Source organism: Hemicordylus capensis, chromosome 5, assembly GCF_027244095.1.
Source record: "Hemicordylus capensis ecotype Gifberg chromosome 5, rHemCap1.1.pri, whole genome shotgun sequence".
Taxonomy (NCBI): domain Eukaryota; kingdom Metazoa; phylum Chordata; class Lepidosauria; order Squamata; family Cordylidae; genus Hemicordylus; species Hemicordylus capensis.
In genome coordinates this window covers 245498695-245517488 of record NC_069661.1, presented here as the reverse complement: position 1 = coordinate 245517488, position 18794 = coordinate 245498695, and the positions used below count along the sequence as shown (strand labels likewise).

Sequence of the window (18794 nt, the reverse complement as noted above, 5' to 3'; positions counted from 1 at the left end):
CTGAGAACTGAACCCTCACCAAAATTCCTTGGAATCAATCTCCTTACTATTCCTTGTAGTCTGTATCAAATGGGCCTTGTTACACATTAGTTAACAGTGTAGTTTGGAGTCTGACAGGTGGCTCCAGTGTGATTTCAGTAAAATGTACAAAATGCACCAGGAATTTTGGGAGTTTGGAGGGCAGATTAGAACTATCCATCTATACAATATAGATTTGCATGCAAATTCTACATGTCCTGCTGTAACTAAAGTGTACAACCTGGACAGTTCTCCATGTGTGTGTAACTACAGTCAAACACAGCGAATGTAAACAAATGGTAATGATTAACCGAGGTATTGGTTTGTATTACTAGCTAAAACCACAGATGGAAAATGGTAAATAAAAAGAATTACATGGCGAGGTTTCCTTTTTCCCCTTTTAATCACTTCTGTCGATATACCTGGATGGCCACATGTCTGCTAAGGCTGGCTAACATATGGATTATTTAGCCAGTGCTTTTAAAAGAGCAAAATTCTGCAAACCCACCTCTTGGGGTGGGGGTGAGCGCAGATAAAAATAGAGACAAGCTAGTTCATTTATCAACTCAAAAGTTAGTTTCAAAATGAAAATGAAACTAGATCTTTAAAACAAGACATACACAAAAGGTTCACTGATAAGACACACACAGTGCCGCTTACACTCCTGTATTCCTGGGAGTGCGGAAAAGTTAAAAGAAAAACAAACAGCCAGGTTGCTTATATATTTGTACATATGTTTTTGGTGTTTAGACATAATACTTTATAACTGTTGGGTACTTCTTCAAGAAGAAGCAAAGCTAACTCGGATTTTATTGATATACAGTTAACTTCTCCCAGGTACATTGGCATCACAATATTAAAAGAACGGTGGGGGGAGAGAGAAATGTCAGTGATTTTAAACAAAGGAGAGAAATTAATTGGATCAAATAAAACCTTGGAAGCAGTTCATGAACTCCTGCCCAAGGTGTTTTCTGTGAAGGCAGAGTTTTAAGTTACAAAATGCAGCAGGAGTTTTTTAACTCCTTTTGCTGGTTTCACTTGCCTTATTTATTTCAAATAAATATATCTATATGTACATGTACAATTAGACATACATACAAACATACACTCACATACACTATATATTTTATAAACCACACACATACATAAGTGTGTATATATGTGTGTGTGTGTATCACACAAACACACACTCATAAGCAAGCCTAGCGAGTCTTTACTCCACTTTTTATATCAATCTAAGCGTCTTGCACTGTATACATGCCTTCTTCTGTCTTCTTAAGATGTTTGAGGGGTATTTCCCCCCTGTGCCTTTTACTATCAAATTCAGCAGTTTGAACGCTGAACAGCTTGACTTAGCATATTTTTTACCAGCTGGTCTATCACCTAGCTTGCATTACATAGTCAGATGCAACCAAATGTTTATGCAGAAGGTAGCTTTCATGAAACTTGGGGAGGGGAAGCTAAGAACACACATCCTGGCAAAAAGAAAGAAAGAAAGAAAGAAAGAAAGAAAGAAAGAAAGAAAGAAAGAAAAGTTTGACAATCCAGCCAAAGAAGAGCTATTTACAAGATTAAATGGTTTGGTTTGGTTTTTTAAATGAAGCTGGAGAGGAAGAATCCTGGCTCAAAAGAAGAAACTGTGTACAAATGGCTGAGAGGAAACGTCAAACATATTTAGAGAAAGTCAGATTTATGTGAAATAAACAGTGCAGGGCAGGAGATTAGAAGCCTTGGCAACTCCAAAGACTTTCAGGACTCTAAACTTTAGCAAGTGTGTGCCTGTAACGGAGGTGCTGGGGAAGAGCATGGCAAACCAAATAAGCCATAAATCAAAATATCAGTTGTGACACATAGCCAAAGAGCTACGCTAGTAAACTCTGAAAGCAGATTTCACTTTTCTGTCCTGGTGCAGTTTCTTCCCCTTCCTTTTTATCCACGCCTGGCATTGAGATTAAGCTGCCCCCTCCACGACAAGCACTCTTATTAGACCAAGGAAAAGGTCATGTGCTTCCTAGAAACTTTTATGGAAGGATGAAATTGAAAGTTTAAAACCAACGCCGCCCCCCCCCCCCCGCGCGCTTCCATTCATCCCAGGAAGTATTTTCTCAAACGACAGCCACTGATATTTAAAAATCAGAGAAAATCTATCTTAAGACATTGTTGCCTCTCATTATGTAGAAGATTAATTCAAAGAAGATGCGGAGAAAAACAGGAGCAGGGAATTGAAAAGAGATGGTCGGGGGTGCGGGGGGGGGGAGAGATACAGTCGTGATGATGTTCACTGAAATCTCTAGCACGGAGCTAAACCAAATCCGAAAGGCATCTCTCTCTGTCGAAGTAGGTTACAGGACTTTGGGTGATCCCTTTCAATCCAGTTCAGGGGAGGAGCGGGGCGGTGGGGAGAGAAGCGAAAATAAGCCAGCAAACACACAAATCAGTTGCGATCTGACATTACAGCACGCGGGGAGGGAGAGAAAGTGCCTCTTCTGCTCCCACTGATCCCAGACCCGGTGTTGGGTTTTCTTTCGGATGATACAGACACGCATTCAAGGAAAGTTGCATCTTAAGTAGAGATGCGAAGCTCTACGACAATAATCATCACTATGGGGGGAAAAACCATTAAGAACACACACACACACACAGAGAGACAACCATACAGAAAGGCATGGGCATCACACTCGGGTCTCCTCCTGCACTCACCTTTCAAACTCCTGAGGTAAATCAGGGTCAGTTAGCATGCTGGAGAAAAAGCAGAAATGTTCCCTTTGTCACAGTAGCCACCTAGGATCGCCTCCAACTGAACCTGTCAAGTGAATCCAAACCTCCTAAACCGGATTGATTTTTTTTCCCCCTCCCTCGCTCTCTCCCCTCGCGCGCGCTCTCTCTCTCCCTCTCCCTCTCTGAGCGAGGACTACTTGACCAGTCTCTTAAAGGGGTAGCACACTTTAGCTGGAGTAGACGGTGTGGAGCAAGCTCCCCCCACAGCTGCGCCGCATGGCTGTGGACGCGCAGGCAGCGGCAGCAGCAGCCAACCTCCGGGGTGCCTGTCCTGCTGCCTTGACGGTCGCTCCCCTCCTCGCAGACACCCCCCACCCCCGCTGCAAAGTCATGCCATCATCATTACCACCGCTGCTGCTGTCACACACACACACACACACCCCTATCTCAGGTCTCACCCAGAGGGGTCGTGGACAGTGTTAAATCCCCTCCCCAAATCCCCTGCTGCTCCCCATATAATCAACCCCACCCCGCACTTTCCCCAGTCTGCTCAGGACGGGGGAGGAGGTGGGTGGGCAAGGCAGAGAGGAGGACCCGGGGGCAGATCTCTCGATCTGCTCTGGATTATCCCACAAATGGAGAGTAAATAGAAACACACGTGCTGTTTTAGAAAAAAAAGAAATAGAAAAAGAGAGAGAAAGTCCTACCCGATCTCCTTCGCAAGGGTCCACCTCTCTCCCCTGCCCCAGTGTGCTTGGGGTATGTGACAAAATAAATGGATAGATCTATCTTCCACCACACACCAGCCCCCTCCTCTCTCTCACTCACACACACACACACACACACACACACACACACACACACACTCTCTCTCTCTCTCTATTGAAATATCCCAGCTTCATGATTTGGGGTAGGGAGAGAGAAATCAGTTGCAAAAATGTCTGTGTGTGTTGTGTGTATGTGTGTGTGTAAGTTCACAAAAGCCAGGGAGTTCACACAAACCCATGTGCACCACACAATCACTTGTTTAGAGCCTGCTGTCTAGTTCAACTAACCAGATCCAATCCCTCGCCCCAACCTTTGCTTTCGCCAATATGTTGCAGGGAGGAAGGCATCAGTACTAGAATTGTGTGTATTTATTTAATCTTTTTAATATGCTTCTGTATTTGTGGCTTAATATATCTGTATTAGAGACAGGGAGTAAACACACACAGGCATGCACTTGCAGCATTGGGGGGGGGGGGAGGCGGCTACCAGATTCTGTTAACCAGGATTATCTAACACACAAGCCACACACCCATCACTTCACCCTTTGTATAGGTGAAGGGATGAGGAGGGGGGCACAAGGGGGGGGGAGATCAGTGGCCAAAGGAACTTAAACAAGGACTGCCTGATTAAAACAGAAAGCACTTAGCAACTCATTCAGGGGAGTTAGAGAGAGAAGGGAGGGGACCTAAAACAATGTTTTCCAAGGTCATTTGTCTTGCAAGAGTTGTCCAATGTGCATATTATTTACCATATATTTGTACCGATTTAAATGTGTGTATTAGTTCTTTCTCCTTCTCACCTCCTCTTTCTTTCTCTCTCTTTCTTTTTTAATTTTTCTCACTCTGTGCAGGGGGAAGGAGGGCGGGGGGAAGCCCTACACAACAATCAAGCATTGTTCTGAGGAAAGAAAAGCAACTTTGACAGATTGAAATATACCAGAGGCCCCTTCAAGGAAACCTGTAAACAACTTGTCAGTCACTCTGTCGGTTTCACTGCGTTGCCCACAAAGTGCTACGAAGCGGCCTGGCAACAACACCACCAGCACCACAAACAAGAGGAGGAGGAGAAAAACCCTTAGATCCCCACCCCCCACCCCCATACACCTAAAAAAGTTCGCTTAGTTCCAAACTCCATCAAAGAGCTGTACAGAAAAGGAAGCGACTGGAAGAAAGCTATGTATAAAATTAATAAATAAAATCCATCATCAAGTCAGTCACACAATCTCTCTCTCTCTCTCTCTCTCTCTCTCTCTCTCCCTCCCTCTCTCTCTCTCTCTCTCTCTTTCTCTCTCAAGCTATTCTCACGATCACTGGAAAGCAGACTAAGGGAGCTTAGCCCACTTTCCAGGGATCGTGAGAACCACCAGGCTTGCAGGTGAGCCCAGTGCTCCCAGGGAGGCTAGCCCACCTAACTACCCCTCCCCTAAGACAAGATTGACAGAGCAAGTACTCCGTTAACCACATCTTTTTGCTCGTGTGTTGCCACGGCACGCGGTGACACACAAGTAGACCCCCGGCCGGGAGACTGCAAGCAGCCTCCCAGGTGCCCTGTGCATTTGCACGGGGCATCCTGGAACTTCCAGGGTCCACACAGACCCCGATCCCCGCCGCCCCTGCCAGCAGCTCTTCTCACTCATCGTGAGAAGAGCTTCTCTGTCTCTCTCTCTGTCTCTCTCTCTCTCACACACACACACACACAGCTTCATAACCTAATAGGGAGGGGACTATCAAGAGGCCAGGTCACTGCAACATCTGTATATACTGCCCCGCTACATCCAGAAACACACAGCTCTATAAACTGGAATCAATCTTATATTGCTCACAATCACACATAGTCGGAAGGACTGATCCCAGGATCATAATCCACTGATAGGATTCAAATAGTGTGTGCGCGCGCACACACGCACACACACACACGTTACATGAGGGAGCCCACTCCCAGTAGTAAGGGAAAGAGGGAGTGGAAGTGCGGCAGAAGCCCTCTATGGTCAAGTGGGCAGGATGCTTGATCTGATTTGTTGGGAACAAATCCTTAGGGAAATTCCCTCATCAAAGAGAAAGTGATTAAATGTAAGTGTGTGGGGTGGGGGTGGGGGGTATTCTGGAAATGGAGCAGACAATGGAATCACACCTTGGTTGGAACAGAACTCGCTAAAAGAAATAAGAAGAGAAATATGGCCATGATTGTGGTGTTTTTGGTTAATCAATTCCTTGATCCAGGCCAGCTTTTGAATGGGGCTTTAGTTACTTGTATTCCAGTCCTAGAGGAGAGGTGGGTCTAACAAACAGCCAGCAGCAAGAGCCCAGAAAAGCAGTCTGCACTTGCCTCTCTGTACATGAGCCATCAACTCATCTTTGACCTATGAGGATGAGGTCGTAGCTCAGTGGTAAAGCATCTGCTTGCATGCAGAAGATCCCAGGCTCAATCCCTGGCATCCCCTCCAAGTAGGGCTGGGAAAGACTCCTGCCTGAAACCTTGGAGAGCCACAGCCAGTCAGTGTAGACTATGAGGCTACTCACATGATGGGAGAAAATCGGGCTAGTGGAGGATAGCCCAATTTTCTCCCATCGTGAGAGCCACCGAGATCGGCTGGGAGCCCAGTGGTTCCTAAGCAGGTAACCCGCTAAACTACCCCTGCCCTAAAACCAGGTTTGCGGAGTGAGTGCTCCACAAACCCGTTTTTTTTATTATTGTGTTTTGCCGTGGTGCGGCTCCGTGCCACAGCAGCTCATGAGTAGACCCCTGACTGGGAAACTTAAAAGCAGCCTCTCGGCTTGGGGGTCTCTCCATCATGCCCTGCGCGCTCACACAGGGCATGCTGGAGCTTCCAAGGGCGGCACGGCCCCTGATCCTCCTAGCCCCTGCTGGCTCCACAACAGAGCCGGCAGTTGTGTGGGTGGCCACTTCGGCCGCCCCAGGCAGACTGCCTGCTCATGCGCTAACCCTCCCCAGGCGGCTCCCACTGATCGTGGGAACCGCCTCAGTATTGAGTTAAATGGAGCAATGGTCTGACTTAATATAAGACACATTCCTTTGTTCCTAACCAAAAGCTTGCTCCCTCCCACACTGCATTTACAATACCAGGCAGCCAGAACTAGCAGGTTTTAGTGAGCTGCTACTGGACCACCATACAGGGCTGATGGGCTGAGTTGGGTTTGATAGGTCACAAGTAGGGGTGTGCACGGACCACGGAGGCATGGTCCGACGCCAAGGGGGTGTTGCTTTAAGGGCAGGGGGGGTTATACTTACCCCTCCCACCACTTTCCCCCCTCCGGCGCTCCATTTGTGAGTAGAAATTTCGGGGAGGCAGCATTCCTCCCTGCCCCCTTGTTGTCTGCCCAAAACACGAAAGTAACTGCCGCACATGCGCATGTCGGTGGTGTGCGCATGCGCGGCAGATACTTTCGTGTTTTGGGCAGACAACCAGGGGGCAGGGGCGGCAGGGAGGAACACTGCTGCCTCGGAATTTTTACTCACAAATGGAGCGCCGGAGGAGGAAAAGCAGCAGGAAGGGTAAGTACAACCCCCCCCCCCCGCCGCCGCCTTTAAAGCAACACCCCCCAGCATTAAACCACAGGACCGGGCCATGCGCGAACTGGTCCACAGGCCTCTAACATGGCCTGCGGACCGGTTCGCGCACATTTCTAGTCACAAGGCGTGCACATTCGCTGAAGGTTGGCCAGATGCACAGGAAGGACTCAGCTTTTGCATGCTCAGTATTTAAATAGAAGAGGGAAGCCTCGCAGGTGGAGCTTAAGAAAGGATGCATCTGGAGAACTATTCCTCTTGTCTACCTGTGTAGCTAGTCACCCTGCATTTGTCTACCACAAACAGCTTTTCACAGGAAAAATCATTTCAGAGAAACATACATAGAGATAACACACCGTTGGGGGAAAAACAGAACCAGATTAAAACTATGGGTGGGTTTGGATGATTTTCCAAACCATTGTGAACAGAGGTGCACCAAGGTAATTTTGGAGCCTGGATCTAAAGGCCTTTGGAGGCCACCCCCCACCCCCACACACTGCAAGTTAAGCATCATTTTTTAACACATTGAGCCGAGTCTCATGATCAGTGTGACTCGGTTTCTGCAGCAGAGCAGGAGCTCTGAGTGGCCGGATCGGCTGCCCACACAATTGCCAGCTCTGTGATGGAGTCGGTGGGGGCTGGGGAGCTCGGGAGCCGCACGGGCCCTGGAAGCTCCAGTATGCCCTGAGCGAGTGCGCAGGGCATACTGGGGAGACCCCCAGAGCCGGGAGGTGGTTTTCGCCTCCCCTCCGGGGGTCTACCTATGAGTAGCGGCGCCACGGCTACTCACAATCAGGAAGCACTTGCTCCACAAACCCAGGCTTAGGGGAGGGCTACAAAAGCAGCCTAGCCACTTGTAAGCCACCAGGCTCGCCTGCGAGCCCGGTGGTTTACATGAGCAGCAAAAATCGGGCAAGGGTCTCCTAGCCCGATTTTTGCTGCTCGTGAGAATAGCCCCATTGGGTCTTGAAGGCACATACCACACCACCCAGGACAGACTAATGAGGATTTGGTGGTGTGGAGTCCCCAAAATCCAGGGGTAAGAGCGCCTCTGATTGTGAATGACGCTGGGACAACCATGGGCCAGCACACTTCCCTTCCCTTCCCTTCCTCCTTCATGAGATCAAAAATATCTGCTTTAAATTTCAAACTTACCACAACACCACATGTCAGTGGAGAAATGAGGTCAGTTTTTACTATGGTTTGTTCAGAAATCAGGTTCTGAAATTTTGGTCCTGGTTTGTACAAAGGATAGTTAAAACTATCCACAGTTCCATGACTTCGAGTTCAGATGGCACGTAGAGTTGTGTTTAGTCTGGAATTGAAAGTTGAAGTTTGCAGTCCCGTTCTCTCATAAAGCAGGAGGAGCGCCCACGCTTCTGCCAAACCTGCCTGTGATAAACTAAACCGTGATTAGATTATTGTGTGAACCTACCATAAAAATTGTACTGATGATTCATCTCCTTTCAATGCATGTAGCCCAAAATATGGGACTCTTACCCTGCCCATCACCACACATACACATTGAAATGACATTTCACTAGCACACCTTCCTTGACCATTCCAATTTCATAATAGGCAGGAAGATTTACACACAGGGGTTTTTGAAGCCCTTTGACTCACATCTCCTCCGGAATGGAGGGGGTGCATTCACATATCAGCTAGATTTACCCCGAAGTCCCTGTGAGTTATCAGGGAGCAGTTCACACACATTGGGTTATCCACTGTGCATTAGAGTGTAGCCCAGTTTACATCTGGGTTTTAAAAAATTGACTCTTTGTGTCGTTTTTTGGGGAAAACTTTGAGTTTGCATTAAAGCTTCCCATAAACTTGTGGTAAAACCTGCTATGCATAAAAGCCCCAGCTGAAGCAGAGAGTACAAGTTCCCCCTTTTTTGGTAACTACTCCTAGTCCTGCTTTCTTCTGTCTCACTAAGCATATCATAGAACATGGTTTTGAGCCATGAGGACCAGAAGAGAATAAGGAAACAGAACCTTATTACTGAGGAAGGCTGAACACAGACCAAACAGCTGGGAAGTGGGATGAAAGGGAGGAAAGAGGAAACTCGTGCAAATTATTTTGATATACCTAGTTCTCTTGGCTTCACATCCCTTTACGAGTATTGGAGGAGATGGCTATTGCCTTTGAGCCTTCCTTGTGGGCTTGCTGGAAGCAGCTAGTTGGAAACCAGGATGTTGGACTAGTCAACCTTTGGTATGATCCTGCAAGAGCCTTCTTAGGTTCCTATTTTTATTTTATTATTTACTATTAACTGTTTATACCACCAAAACGCTTGGAGGCTATTCACACGATGGGAGAAAATAGGGCTAGTTGAGGACAGCCCGACTTCCTCCCATCATGAGAACCACCAGGCTTGGCTGCGAGCCCAGTGGTTCCTAAGCGGGTAACCCACTAAACTACCGCAAACACGGTTTTTTTAACCGCGTGTTGCTGCGCTGCAGCGACTCATGAGTAGACCCCTGGCTGGGAGGCTTAAAAGCAGCCTCCCGCCTCGGGGGTCTCTCCAGCATGTCCTGCACGCTCACCCAGGGCATGCTGGAGCTTCCGGGGGCCATGTGGCCCCCGATCCTCCCAGCCCCCTCGGGCTCCGTGACAGAGCCGGCAGTCGTGTGGGCGGCTGCTTCGGTCACCTGGAGCAGACTGCCTGCTCATGTGCAGGGAGAGGGGGCTAAGCCCGCTCTCCTCGCTAACCCTCCCCAGGCAGCTCCCACTGATCGTGGGAACCGCTTCTTGGTCTCCAGGTGGTGTACAATAAAACCAGAATTCAAAAATGTGAAAATTAAAATTTAAAATAATTTAACCTGTTAAAGACAACCAAATGCCCGCATAAACAAAGGCATCCAAGACTCTCCTGAAGGCAGACAAGAAAGTCAAACCCTGCATCTCGGCGGTGAATGTCTTCCAAAGCTCAGGAGCGGCTATCAAAAAGACCCGATCCTGAGTGGCTGCCGGGTGAACGGCTAGCATCTGCAGTCGGGCCTCTTCAGATGACCTTAATGAGCCATGGGGTCTGTATAGAAGGAGAGACTCTCTTAAATACCCCAGATGAAAGCCATTTAGGACTTTCTAGGTAACTACCAGCACTAAGTGGCACAGGGGGGAAATGCTTGACTAAGAAGCAGAAGGTCCCTAAGAAGCAGAAGGTTGCCGCTTCAAATCCCCGCTGGAATTATATCAGACAGCTGCAATATAGGAAGATGTTGAAAGGCATCATCTCATACTGCGCAGGAGGAGGCAATGGTAAACCCCTCCTGTATTCTACCAAAGACAACCACGGGGTTCTGTGGGCACCAGGAGTCAAAATCGACTTGATGGCACACTTTACTTTTTAATAGCACTCTGTATTTCCCCCCCCCCCCAAAAAAAAACTTACTGGTAGCTGTTGGAACATTTTTTAAACTGGTGAAATAAGGTCTCTTTGAATTGTTCCCGAAACCATCCAGGCTGTTAAATTGTGTACTAATGTAAGAGTGTCTGGACTAAATACAGAGACAGCCCTATGTAGAAAGCTTTGGATTAGTCAAACTTAAATGTTATCGCCATGTGCACTGTTTTGTGGTCATTTTCACACAGATACAGACGAAGTTGGCGTTATCAGCCGAAGCTGATAGAAGAAAAAATACTCCTGGCCATAACCTTGGGAAGCATGGGTCTGCAAGTACTCCCAAACTGCAAAACCGTTCTTTTTGAGAGAGTATAACATTATCCAGAACAGGGAGATTTACCATGTTTCCAGAATTATTATCCTATTCCAAATCTCTTAATGAACTAACTAATTAATTAACTCGTTCATCTGCTTATTGATTGATTGATTGATTGATTTGATTTGATTTGATTTGATTTGATTTTTATACCGCCCTTCCAAAAATGGCTCAGGGCAGTTTCTTCCTTATGATGTTCACTTGTGGTTCCCTCATCAAGAGTAACCTCTTTTCTGGGGGCTTTCATACATGCTTTGTTCAAATCCGGTCAACAAGACACTCTAGACCTGAGGCAGCCATTCACACCGAACTCCCACAATGTGTCTACTACAGCTGCAAACCTTGGATGCTTCATTTCCTGTAAAGTGGCCTTTAGAGTGAAGAACTAAAACCAAGGCCAACAAGCTAATGTGGCCACACAGAGTTACAATCTTAGTGTAGTTGCTCTCAGTGCTTTCAACATGAGGAAAGCAGTGTTCCAGCAGGCCTTTCCAGCAGTCCCTGTGGGCTTGACTTAGAGACACACCCCACTAGTGTTGGAAATGACAGGTACTGAGTGGAGCTGGACACATTAGCAGCTCCTACCTCTATACAGCGCAGGTAGCGATAGGTATTTCTTGGAATCAGACATACAGGCCTAGCGGACAGTGATTCTTGAGAAGGGGCAAGCATGCATCTCTGTATGCTACACACAGAGAAATGAATTGCTTCCTTCGGCTCTCAGTCACACTCTGACTTCTGATGTGAAAATTCAGTGGACAAAAGAGTGAAACTGACTTGTCCAACATGCAAACTAGCATTTATATACAAATATGACTTACTATATCTGAAAAGTTTAGTTGATAAATCAATTTAGATCAACCAGTTAAAATCTTTTGATTGTTACAAAGTGCCCAATGAAGCAGATAGATAGATAGATAGATAGATAGATAGATAGATAGATAGATAGATAGATAGATAATGCAATTGCTTAATAAAAACTGCAGATGGCAGGGGATGGACAGATCTTTCAGCTTCTGTTCAAAATGCCAGAAACCAACAGAATCACAACCATCCTTAAGTCTTTCCAAGCAGGTCAGTTTTCATCAGGCACCCAGAAGCCAGCAGCAAAGAGGCCTGGCAGATGTTACGTAGGAACACAGAAGCTGCCTTCTACCGAGTCTACATATTGTCTACATAGACTGGAAGCAGCTTTCCAAGTTTACAAGCAGGAGTCTCTCCCAGCCCTATCTTGGAGATGCCAGGGAGGGAACTTGGAACCTTCTGCAGGCAAAACTTGCAGATGATCTTCCCAGAGTGGCTCCATCCCCTAAGAAGAATATCTTACACTGTTCACACTTATAGTCAGGTTACAATGCAAACCAAGGTGGATCCTGCTTAGCAAAGGGGACAATTCATGTTTGCTACCACAAGACCAGCTCTCCTCCCTAAGGAGGAATATTCCTAAGGAGGACGTTCCAGAGAACAGAGGCTACCACTGAAAAAGTCCTGCATCTTGTAGCTGCCAGCATGATTCTCAGAAAAATGCTCAGAAGATTATTTAGGCACACAGCAGGATGCAGGTGCTCATATCAGAAAAGGTGCTCCTTGAGGTAGCTTGCTCTTCAGGACATTAAAGGTGTTGGGTTTGGAGGTATATGCCTGGTACTTGGCTGGCCTCAAGTGTCTGAGTTCAGAGGAGTAGGTTACAGTCATCCTCTTCTTCCTCCTGAAAAGTAGCATGTTCACAGGTCTGGCTCCTCACTGGGAGCCCATGTCTTCCCTTGCTTTATGCCCTCCCTCACTGTCAGTGTCAGACTGCCTAAGTACACTTCTGCATTCCACTCACCCCCTAAACTGCCTTCTGGCCTCATCCCCAAACACTGCCCCCTCCCATAATGTTCTGACTTCTCACTCTTGCCTCCACATCCCTCCCTGATCAGCTGTCATGCTCGGGCAACATCCTCCCAGTCTGGAAGCTCCACTCTCTCTTTTCCAGCTTGTGCCAACACTGTGGCTTGGACCAAGCAGCCATTGGAAGGATCTTCCACTGCGACACCAGCGCCCAGTAAGCCTGGCACTGCAGGACACCCCCCCCCCAAAAGGCAAGAAAAGGCCCTGTGACCACCTAATCCCAAATGTATGGTGACTGGCCATGTTTACTACACCAGCCATCTCTCTGTACACACACAGAAAGCATCTCATTACTTCACATGTTCCAAGGCTGAAACTTGGGGTTAACAGAAGAAGCTCTGGAGCTGATATGGTGAGCCCTCACTCACACAAAGCCCTCTTCTAAAAGTCACTTTGCTGTAGTGTTAAGGCTTGTAAGCTGAGAGCTGTCACAACATGTTCACAACAAATCTGAGGGAGCAGGATCCACTAGAGAGTAGAGCAAGAAAAGAGTTCCCAAAGGATGTCAGTTTCAAGTTCCTAAATTTCTCTGGCGCATAATACAGAAGCACACACCTTCTGTGCCCGAGAACACCCTGCCCAATGCCCCAAGCAGTGATATCCACCCCACCGCAAAGCAGAACGAAAAGAAAAACAACAACTCCTGCATAAGCCCAATTAATGTATTTGCTAAGAGATGTTGATTTGCATTTCGTTCATTGAAAAAAGTCTGTGTTCCAGCCATTATTCATCAGAGATTTTTACAAGGCTGAAATTGATTCTGAAGTGTATTGTTTAGATCAGGCCTGCTCAACTTAGGCCACCACACACACACACACACACACACACACACACACACACACACACCACCCCCAGCTGTTTTTGGACTAAATCTCCCATAACACAATACAATACAACTGATATTTATAGACTGCTTCGCAACTAAAGTTTCCAAAGCAGTTTACGCAGATATATATATATATATATATATATATATATATATATATATATAAAGGCTCCCTGTCCCAAAGGGCTCACTATCTAAAAAGAAACAAAGAAACATACAATAGACACCAGCAACAGCCACTGGAGGGATAATCGCCAGCCACAGTGGCCAATAGTCAGGGGTTCTGGGAATTGTAGGCCAACATCTGCAGGAGGACCAAAGTTGAGCAGCCCTGGTTTAGACATTACTGATCACTAGACATAGATGAACAAAATGGAAACCAAATGGGGTGGTTTCCCCTAGAATGAATGAAAAGCAAACTCAGCAGGGCACCCGGTCTTCCTGGTTCAAGTCCCTCACTTGATCCAAAACAGCACAGAGTCTCTCAGTCTACTCTATGTGACCTCCTAATATCCCTATGAGGAAGCACACTATATTCCCCATTTTGGAGATGGGAACTGTCTTTGATTGAAATAAATAAATAAATTGGCCAGCATCCTGTCTAAATAAAGCATTGGCCAGCATCTTGTCTAATGGTGTGCAGATCATTAGTGACTTCCTCAAGTCAAGGCATTAAATCTATAGTAGAGAAGTTCCCCAACATCACATCAGCAGTGCCCAACCAGGAAAATAATCTTGGGGTTGTGATGGACCGCTAAGTGAAAATGTAAACCCAGTGTGCAGCTGCTACAAGAAGGCTAATTCCATGCTAGGGATCATTAGGAAAGGGTCTGGCCACCACACCTTAAAAAGAGCTGGAGAAAGCCAACCCAAATGATCAGGGAGCAGAAGAGGCTCCCAGGAAGAAAGACTCTAACATAAAAGACTTACAACATATGGGACATCTTAGCTTAGAAAGAAGGCAGGTAAGGGGGGCCATATATGTGTTAAAGGATATAAAATTGTGCACAGTGTGGATACACTTACACTGTGGATAAAGAGAGAACATTTTTACTCCATCTCTCATAATTGAAACCCAGGGTCATCCATTGCAGTTAAATTAATAATAATAATAATAATAATAATAATAATAATAATAATAATAATTATTATTATTATTATTATTATTATTATTATTATTATTATTAATTTGATTTCTATACCGCCCTTCCAAAAATGGCTCAGGGTGGTTTACACAGAGAGATAATAAATAAATAAGATGGCTCCCTATCCCCAAAGGGCTCACATTCTAAAAAAAACACCACAAGATAGACACCAGCAACAGTCACTGGAGGTACTGTGCTGGAGGTGGATAGGGCCAGTTACTCTCCCCCTGCTAAATAAAGAGAATCACCATGGTAAAAGGTGCCTCTTTGCCCAGTTAGCAGGGTTAATTATTATTATTATTATTTTACACAGTCAGACAGGTGTTATTGACTGGTTTGTTTTATCCAGACATCAAGTCCTTCCCAAGGACCTGGGATGGCTGCATTTTATTGTCAATGGTTATAGATATCGTCGCAGAATATAGGCTGTTCCCAGTAAAGCTGCTTTTTGTAATTGGCTGATGATGATTTCTGTGGCCCCTATGGTGTTGAGGTGCTCTTCAAGGTCTTTTGGAACTGCACCCAGGGCACTAATTACCACTGGGATTATTTGGGTCTTTTTCTGCCACAGCCTTTCAATTTCAATTTGTAGATCTTTGTATTTGGTGATTTTTTCTATTTCTTTTTCTTCTATTCTGCTATCCCCTGGTATTGCTATGTCGATTATTTTGACTTGTTTTTCTTTCTTCTCAACTACAGTTATATCTGGTGTATTGTGTGGCAGATGTTTGTCTGTTTGTAGTTGGAAGTCCCATAATCTTTTTACATCTTCATTTTCTTCAACTTTTTCAATTTTATGGTCCCACCAATTTTTGGCTACAGGTAGCTTGTATTTTTTGCAGATGTTCCAGTGTATCTTCCCTGCTACCTTGTCATGCCTTTGTTTGTAGTCAGTCTGTGCGATCTTTTTACAACAGCTGATTAGGTGGTCTATGGTTTCATCTGCTTCTTTACAAAGGCGGCACTTGCTGTTTGTGGTTGATTTTTTGACTTTTGCTCTTATTGCATTTGTTCTTAGTGCCTGTTCTTGTGCAGCCAGTATTAAACCCTCTGTTTCTTTCTTCAAGTTGCCATTCTTAAGCCATTGCCAGGTCTTGCTGATGTCTGATTTTCCACTTATATTGTGCAAATATTGACCACGCAGTGGCTTATTTTACCATTTTTCTGCTCGGTTATTGACTTGTTCTTTCTTGTAGGCCTGCTTTCTTTCATTGGTGTTGAATAGTTTCGCATTATTGACCATTTGAAGTGCATCTTCTTCACTGTCCTTGATATGTTCTTCAAGGCCTCTTTTCTCCTCCTCTACTGTTTGATGGACTTGCAGCATTCCTCTTCCACCTGAGCTGCAAGGGAGGTAGAGCCTATCGACATCACTGCGGGGGTGCAGAGCATGTTTGATGGTCATTATTTTCCTGGTCTTACGATCCAGAGTCTCTAGCTCTGCCTGGGTCCAGTCTATTATTCCTGCAGTGTATCTGATAATAGGTATAGCCCAGGTGTTGATGGCTTGTATGGTGTCCCCGCCATTGAGTTTGGACTTGAGGATTTTTCTGGCTCTCCTGATGTATTCATTTCCCATTTTTCTTTTAACTTCAGTGTGTGCGATGTTATCAGTCTGGAGAATGCCCAAGTATTTGTAAGGTTTTTTCTCTTCCAGGTTCTTGATCTTGCTTCCATTGGGCAGTTCTATTCCTTCTGTTTTTGTTATTTCCCCTCTGTTCATTATTAATGCAGCACACTTGTCTAGTCCAAACTCCATTGCTATATCACTACTGAATATACGGACAGTGTTTAGCAGTGATTCGATTTCTGACTGGGACTTTCCATACAACTTCAGATCGTCCATTTACAGCAGATGGTTGATTTTACTGGATGTTTTAGATGTTTGGTATCCGAGGCCTGTTTTGTTTAGTATTTGTGAAAGTGGGGTCATGGCAATTACAAACAACAGAAGGGATAGTGAGTCCCCTTGGAAAATGCCTCTTCTAATGCTAACCTGTCCAAGTGTCTCGCCATTGATTGTTAACTGTGTACTCCACATGCTCATTGCTTTTTTAATAAATATCTGAATGTTTTTGCTGACACCAGTTGTTTCTAAACATTTTAGTATCCATGTGTGAGGCAATGAATCGAAGGCTTTCTTGTAGTCAATCCATGCAACACTTAGATTGGTTTTTCTTCTCTTGCAATTTTAATTTATTGTTTATTAAATTTATTAATTTTAATAATTAATAATAATAATAATAATAATAATTATTATTATTATTATTATTATTATTATTATTATTATTATTAATTCAATTTCTATACTGCCCTTTCAAAAATGGCTCAGGGCAGTTTACAGAGAGAAATAACAAATAAATAAGATGGCTCCCTGTCTCCAAAGGGCTCATAATCTAAAAAGAAATGAAAGATAGAAACCAGCAACAGTCACTGGAAATACTGTGCTGGGGGTGGACAGGGCCAGTTACTCTCCCCCTGCTAAATAAAGAGAATCATCACGTTAAAAGGTGCCTCTTTGCCAAGTTAGCAGGGGTTAAATGCTGGGAAATTCAGGACAGAAAAAAATCAAGCACTTCTTTACACAACAAGGTTGTTCACACTACCTTTAAGTGGGGCAGGAAAGACAAAATAGCACTTACCTCCCTCCGCCCCCGCCTGGATGATCTCCATTCTGCTCCTTGCCACGCGGTTTACGCCCCACATGAGCGGCTCTGCCAGGAGCCGCATGGCCATCTGAAGGCTGGGGAAACACAGAGAAATCCCACAATGCACCATGCAAGAAGCATGGTACATTGGGGGATTTCCCCAGAGCTGGGTGCTCTAACGGCAGCCAGGCAGCCCAAGCAGACACATGACTGTGGCGAGGGAGGACCCAGGGAGAAGGGTGAACTCACACCCTTCTACCAGGGTAAAAGACCTAGTGGGGGGGGGGAGCCTCGGACTATCCTGAGGGGCAGCACCGGGATGGGCTGTGATTCCAGGGCTTCACATGAACAGCCCTACCCCGGTAGGATTGCGCAAGCCTGGGTAGGGCTGCTCGTGTGAACAGCCTTAATGTGTAGTTAAACTACGGAATTTGCTGCCACCAGATATAATGATGATCACCAATCTAGATGGCTTTAAAAGGGGATTCGACAGATTCATGGAGGAATCTGTTTTCCTGCAAATGATTGTGGGGCAGTGGGGGGATAAAAATGCCCCCAGGAGTGATATGTTACTGAAACAATGATGGGTTATAGTTAATGGCCCTGATCCAGGGTTTGGGTCAAAAGACAGCAAGCTATGAGCCCATCTCCGCTCTCTCATTCCACCAAAGCCAAGAATCAGCGTTGACGATTTGGGCAGTACTGATGACCTGTGAAGGAGGAAGGGAGCAGCTCAGACCACCCTTCATGGCCGTCTCATTAAACCGGACAAATGAACAATGCTATCAGACAATGCAGCGAATCTCTGTCTATGTATGCAGAGTCTACGTAGCTTAGGAGCATTGCTGGTGCCTCCCAGGCTCTTGGATTCTCCACTTTCCTCTGCACCACCATTGGATGCTTGCCACAGCGTATGCCTGTAAGCAGAAACCTGCTTCTCTGCTTGCGTATGTTTCTTGCCGGGTCCAGGCAAACATGCTGGCATTGACTTATGATGTTATTTCAAGAGAAGTGAGGGTGCTGTAACTTTGGTGATCAGTGACCCTTATTTGTATTCTTTGAGAATGCTAAATATAAACACTCTAATCCAGCTGGGCGGAGCAGGGAGGCATATTTCCACACAAAAATCCCTAGCTGAATGCATGCAATTGGGTGCTGGGTGGGGGATTCCTCCCCGATCTAGCTGACGGGGCTGCTTGCTGCTCAGCGACCTGTTTGAAAATAGGTGAGTGTACCGCTACTCTGGACAGCGAGCGAGGCAAGACTGGATTCTCCAACCTCCCCAGCAAGAAACTGTGTAGTGCGGTTGATTGCCAGTTGTTTGGCAGGGTGATGTTTCTGCAGCCCCAACTGCTTTCCTGGGTGTAGAGCTGAACTGGGGTCAAGGAGTCTGTATTTGTGGGCAATCTGTAAACTCTGTGTGCCATGGGAGATGGGGACACCTGTTTTTCAATGTATAAAAGCCGCTGCTGGGTAGGAGGTGGGATGAATTGGTCCCGGGAAGCGGTGATGGGAGGCTGCGTGTTTA

At 45.8% G+C, this 18794-nt stretch overlaps 1 protein-coding gene across 8 annotated transcripts in view; it reads right to left on the bottom strand.

Annotated features, from left to right (window-relative positions):
* The window catches only part of SOX5 (SRY-box transcription factor 5), an 876032-nt gene that overhangs the window by 566089 nt on the left and 291149 nt on the right, over positions 1-18794 (bottom strand). For 5 of the 8 annotated variants that reach the window (XM_053255251.1, XM_053255252.1, XM_053255259.1 and 2 more), the window contains exon 1: positions 2719-2901. The exons of 2 other annotated variants lie outside the window; for them this stretch is intronic. In XM_053255251.1, the coding sequence (XP_053111226.1) occupies positions 2719-2756 (38 nt within the window). In that variant the 5' untranslated portion in view covers positions 2757-2901. Of the gene's footprint in view, positions 1-2718; positions 2902-3443; positions 3495-18794 lie in introns of those variants that run through there. One more of the 8 variants, XM_053255255.1, reaches the window with a different exon arrangement.